The sequence below is a fragment of the Capricornis sumatraensis genome, chromosome 9 (assembly GCF_032405125.1).
Source record: "Capricornis sumatraensis isolate serow.1 chromosome 9, serow.2, whole genome shotgun sequence".
In the NCBI taxonomy this organism is placed as follows: domain Eukaryota; kingdom Metazoa; phylum Chordata; class Mammalia; order Artiodactyla; family Bovidae; genus Capricornis; species Capricornis sumatraensis.
The window spans coordinates 20,630,652-20,636,651 of NC_091077.1; the positions used below are offsets into that span (position 1 = coordinate 20,630,652).

General features: G+C 57.2%; 1 protein-coding gene across 11 annotated transcripts in view; it reads right to left on the reverse strand.

The window, feature by feature from the left end:
• CELF5 (CUGBP Elav-like family member 5) overlaps window positions 1-4,373 on the reverse strand; it is a 47,119-nt gene extending 42,746 nt beyond the window's left edge. For 10 of the 11 annotated variants that reach the window (XM_068979538.1, XM_068979537.1, XM_068979533.1 and 7 more), the window contains exon 1: window positions 4,115-4,250. In XM_068979538.1, coding sequence (XP_068835639.1) covers window positions 4,115-4,124 — 10 coding nt within the window. In that variant the 5' untranslated portion in view covers window positions 4,125-4,250. Of the gene's footprint in view, window positions 1-4,114 lie in introns of all 11 variants that reach the window. The other variant, XM_068979527.1, reaches the window with a different exon arrangement.
• Between the last annotated feature and the right edge of the window lie 1,627 nt (window positions 4,374-6,000).

The window sequence follows — 6,000 nt, forward strand, 5'->3', positions numbered from 1 at the left end:
GGAATTCCTGTTTGCCTGGACTCTCAGACCCGCACACAACAGGCGCTCAACCAATGCACTCCGCCTAACGGAAGGCAGAAACGATGTGATGGTCACCCATAAGGCCCCCAGCGCCTCATAAAAGCCTGTTAACCCCCTGAGGATGGAGTGGTTGGGGAAACTGAGGCATAGAGGGAGGCGTGCCCAGCTCGAAGCCACACAGCCAGCCCTGATGGCTTGCCCCCCACCCCCTCCCTGCCCACCCGCCGCTGTCCCCTCCCTCCGTCCCTCCCCACCGGGCAGCGCCTGCCGGCCGCCCAGCCCGCCGGCTCCCTGGGGCTGGCACGTCACACACGGAATTTCATGCCTGGAGCTCGGCGTGCTCCAGCCTCTCCCCCCACCCTCTGTCACCCGCAACCGCCAGCCGAGCAGCTGGTGCTCCCATGGAAACTGCAGGCCCCCACCAGCGCCCCCCCCCACCCGCACCGGCCCCCTTCACAACCTCCGCTTTAAGACAAATATTGTCATTAACATGCAAATGCATATACGATTACCATAAAGGAGGCCGCGCGGCGGCGGCGGACGAAGCGATCGCGGGCGCCTGCCCCGGGCAGGGCGGGTATTAATATTCAAGCCAATCGCGCGACAGAGGGCCCGAGCCACACCAGGCACCTGGGAGGAAGGGAGGGCACGTGCACCCAGCCCTCTCCGAGGGAGGGTCCCAGAGGAGGGCCGTCCCCCAGCAGGTGGCTGGAGGGGGCGATGACGGGACGCTGAGCAGTGGGAGCCCCCCTAATTCCTGGCCTGAGCCCCTGGCTGGGCTGGGGGCACCAGGCAAGGCCTTTCTCTAGATGAGGCGCAAATCTGAGTGGGGGGGAAGCGGTCTCGGTCTCGCGGCCTCCCTGCCCCCCAGCTCTCTCCCCACTCCCGCCCTCTCTCTGCCTCCCCCTGCGGGTGGGGGTGGGGGGAGGGTTCTCAGTCCCCCCTCCCCTGTCTCTGTGTGTCTCTCTCCTCTGCTCTTGCAAGCCTCTCCACCTCTGACTCTGTCTCCATCTATCTGAAAAACAACAACAGCCAGCACTCATGGGTCTGCCCTCTTCCAGAGAAACCTCCACTTCTTCCCTGCCTTTCTCTTGGTCCCAGCAGGGAGGTCCCCTGCACAGACCCTTAGGAATGGGGGTGCCCCACCTCACCCCTGGCCGTGGCCAACGATGTCATAGCCCCGCCCCCTTCCCTTGCCCTCCCCAACACCACCCCTGGGGAAGGTGGGGGTCCTTCCTCGGCTTGTCACTCCATGCCACAGATATATTTCTGCTTCTTTGGCCTGGGTGGGAGACAGGTGTGTGACACCTGGGTGAGGGGCAGCTCTGGTCAGTCCTTGGGAGCTAGTATTTGCCCCTCCGGCCTAAGTTTCCCTTCCACATGAAATGCACAGACGCTCACAAGCCCGTGGGAGTTCCGATCCCATCAGCAGTGATCAACCAGGCCCCCAGTGTGAAAATTAAGGGTGAGACAGTGATCGTGGGAATACTGGATGTCCATTCCCCTGCTGGCTGCAGGGGCCACGGGGCCACAGTCGGTGTTCTCAGCTCCCCTGCTGCCCAGCCTCCAGGGGCCCCCAAGGCTCTCTGGGGATTTCTCTCTGCAACCTGAGGTCCACACTCCCACCCCTGGGCTCTCAGCCAGCACCCTCAGTAGGCACCCTGCACCCCGCAGGTTCCCCAGAAACAAAACCAGATGAGTGTTAGCAGGAGGTGCCTGGACCTCCCCACCACACCACAACTTTCCACGCATCATTCCACTTCCCTTTGGCTGAGGCCCAGAGAGGGACAGCCACTCGCCAGAAGTCACACAGCTAAGCGCCCCCACAACAGGCCTCCAGCCCAGCTTCTGGCCCTTGAGACAACTCCCACCTTCAACACCCCCTCAACTCCTTTCCACAGATAAGGTCCTACCAGGCCCAGCACAGGTGGGACAAGGAGGAGCCTCCATTGGTGTCCTGAGGGTACTGGGCTGGGCAGGTGGATATGGGGAGAAGGCCCTCCACCCCATTACCCCAGGCCCTCTATCTGGGGCTCCAACCTGCCTAGGGCTCCTGCAAAGTGGATGTCATGGACACCCAGCTTCTTAATTTTCACCCTCCAAGGAAAGACTGCAAATGGGAAACACACTGAGGCACCCCCAGTCCCAACATTCTCCAGCCAGGAAAAAAAAAAAAACCCCGCATTCATGAGACCCTGTTCTGTCGACAATAGGTAAACTAAGGCTCTCAGGTCAGTGAAAATCCAGCCAATCTCTCCCTTACCCTTCCATGCTGTGGGGGTGGTAGGGTTCTCCAGGAGAGATTTAAAAATGAGAAAAGAAGGGAGGACCACCGGGTGGCTCCATCTCCCCACGCCCCATCTGTCTCCGAGACCCAGAGCTCGCCAGCAGCCTTTCATTCAACGTTTGGGGGGGCACATGGACACCACCTCCATCAGAATCTTTCTAGAAATGAGCCCTTCGGACATACCGGGGGTACGGGTTGTGGAAAGACCCCTCACACAGCCGTGGACCCCTCAGCCTGACTCATGGGTGAGCACAAGCCCTTTGCCCTCCTAGGCCACAGGGAGCGGTTAGATTTTCCAGGCCCAGTTTTTTTTTTTTTTTTGGTGATGGTTGGATTTGAAAGAGATGGGAGATGGGAGGAGCTGCTTTCCTCCCCTTGGGTACCAGCTGGAGGGGCTAGCTGAAGTGGCAGGCCTGGACTTCAACCCACCAGATCCTCCCAATGGCCTGTCGCAGCCTATCATTCATTGACTCATCCATTCGTTCATTATTCATTCATTCATTCATTCAACAAACACGTATTCATGCTTACCATGCTTGCCACACAGAGAGGAAGACGGGGATGAATGCAGTCTGAAATAGGTCATGGGCCCTGATCCAACCCCAAGGCCCCTCCAGGGTCCCACCGAGGGTGTCAGCAGTCTTCACCATCCCCACCCCCCAGTCCCCATCCCCTGTCAGGAGAACTGCCAGGGCCACCCCAATTCAGACACTGTGCCATGATCTGAGCCCAGGGCTGGGGCCACAGTCCCCAGCACCCCCTCTCAGCATGCCAACAGAGAATCAGGTGGCAGGGAGGCAGGCAGGCCTTCCCACCCGACCTGCCTCCTCTGCTGGGCTCACAGGTCGCCCACACCTCCCCGTCCACCCCAGGATCTGGGCTCTGCCAGATGGACAGCCCAAGCTCATCGTGTTTGGCCTCAGCCCTCAACACACTGCTAACAGGCTTGGCCAGTTTTAACTCAAGCCAAAGGTGGAGGCGGCAGTCTGGGTGCGGAGGGGGCCAGCGGGGGGCACAGAGAAATGGAGGGGGAATGCTGATCCAAACAGAGATGGTGGGCATGGCGGGGAGGGCACACGTAGCCTTTGAACCACCCAAGAGGCCGGCGCTCCCCCTGACTGGCTTAGCTGCCTGCACCCGCACCCCCCCACCCGCTTTCTTTGTAGTTACCGATTAGCCCGAGATCCTGAGCATCCGTGTCCCCCGCGGCCGGCTGGACCTGCCCCGCCGGCCTGGCTTTGTGAAAATGACCAAAGCAATGAAATCCAGTGGTGCAAACTTCCCCGACGGGGCCTGGGGAGGCCGAATGAATTGGGGGGGGGGGGCACAGGGAGGGGTGGCAGTGTTCAGGCAGCTTCCCAGCAAAGGGGCAAGAAAGAGTGGGTGAGGGAGGGAGGAAGGGGTGGGGGTCTAGAGGGAATAAGAGGGAGAGGGAGAGAGGGAAGGATGCTGGGGGTAGGGGAGGATGGGAGGTAGGGGGAGATGAGAGAGGAGAGAAAAGGCAGGAGAAGAGAGAGAGAGGGAGAGGGAGAGAGAGACAGAGAGAGAGAATGCCGGAAGGTGGGGAGGGAGGGAGTGGAGGCGGAGGAGGGGAGGGGGCCAGCTCGGATCTGTCAGCTGCACCCCCAGAGGGGGGAGGAGGGGGTGGGTAGAACGGGGTTGGGGGGGGGAAGAAATGATGCCGTGGCAGTGGCAAGCGGAGGGAGGAGATGAGGAGAGGTTGGTGGCGGGGAGAAGATGCCGGAAGGTGGGGTGGGGAGGCCGAGGGAGGAGAGGAGAGGGGAGGGGAGCGAGCCGGGCGCCCACCTTTGTGCATGCCCGTGTAGGGGTCTTTGAGCACCGTGAGCTCATAGATGCGGCCGAACTGCTCGAAGAGCGGCTTGAGATCCTTCTCGTCCAGGTTGCGCGGGATCTGGCCCACGAACAGCTTGATGGCGTCCAGGTCCTTCGTGCCGTCGGGCTGCCCCCCGGGGGGCTCGGGCCCGCTGCTGCCCACGGGCGAGGGCCGCGGCTGCAGGAGCTGCTGCTGCTGCCGGCGCGCCTCGCTCTCCGTCAGGCGGGCCATGGCGGGCGAAGGCGGGCGGCGGGCGCGGGACCGAGCCGGCGGCGGCGGCGGCGGCGGCGGGCGGCGGGCGGACTCGCAGCTGGAGCGACGGACACCGCCTCCCGCCTCCCTCCCGCCCGGTCCCCGCGCCCTCCTCCCTCCTCCGCGCGCCCGCTCGCGCCAGCATCAGGACCACAAAAGGGCGGCTCCGCAGCGGCCCCTGGCGGCCAGAGCGCGCCTCGCCGCGGCGGCGCCCCCGCGCGCATCGTCTATCCCGAATCGCACTTGGAACATCCTGCATCCCACACAACCGGCATCCCCCCTGGCCGCCCAGTCCGGGCCGGTAAACTGAGGCCAGCGGGCTCGTAACCCTTGCCTTCTGGGTGCGTGACGGCAAATCTTTAGGCAGGACCGACCGGGCTTCGAGGTGGCTCGAAGTCTTCCCACTGATAACACCAGGAAAAACACAAAACGTAGCACACAGTTCTATAGGGCGCTCACTTGGCTTTTACAGGACTGTCCATGGAATGTTTAAGCAGACAGAATAATAACATTAATAACAACAAAAATAACCGCAACAAGAAAGAGCATTTTTATAATACTATGCTCAGCACTTTTAAGCTTGTAACTTACGGAATAGAATCAGCGATCATTGTGTTCTATCCTCAGCAACACTTTTGGTCACACTTGCCACGGGCACATACTGTTCAAAATATTTAGAAAGAAATGATGTATTTGGGCCAAGTTCTCTATGGGCATCACGCCACCCCTGCTAAAACTCTCCATCAAAACCACAAGGAGGTTGTCACCTCACACCGGCCATCATCAAAGAGCCTACAAGTAATAAATGGTAGAGAGGGTGTGGAAAGAAGGGACCCCTCCTACACTGTTGGTGGGAATGTAAATTGGAGCAGTCACTATGGAGAACAGTATGGAGGTTCCTCGAGAAGCTGAAAATAGATCTATCATATGATCCAGCAATCCCATTCTTGGGCATATATTTGGAGAAAACTTGAATTTGAAAAGATACACGCATTCCAAAGATACATAGCAGCACTATTTACAATAGCCAAGAAATGGAAGCAAGCTAGATGTCCATCAACAGATGAATGGATAAAGAAGATGTGGTATGCATGTCTGTGTGTACACACACACACACACACACACACACACACACACACACACACACCCCAGAATACTACTCAGCCATAAAAAAAGAATGAAATAGTGCCATTTGCAGCAACATGGATGGACGTAGAGATTATCATACTAAGTGAAGTAAGTCAGGCAGAGAAAGATAAATATCATATGATATCACTTAAATGTGGAATCGAAACAAAATGAGGCAAATGAACTTATTTACAAAATAAATAGACTCACAGATATAGGAAACAAATTTATGGTTACAAATGGGAAGGAGGGTATAAGTTAGGAGTTTGGGATTAGTAGATACAATAAATTATATTATCTATATTAGTAGATATATTAGTATTATATTATTGATATTAGTAGCTATATATCTATATTATATCTATATAGATATATATTGTATTTATATATATAATTAGTAGATATATAAAATAGATAACAAGAACCTACTCTATAGTACAGGGAACTATATATATTCAATATTTTGTAACAATTTATA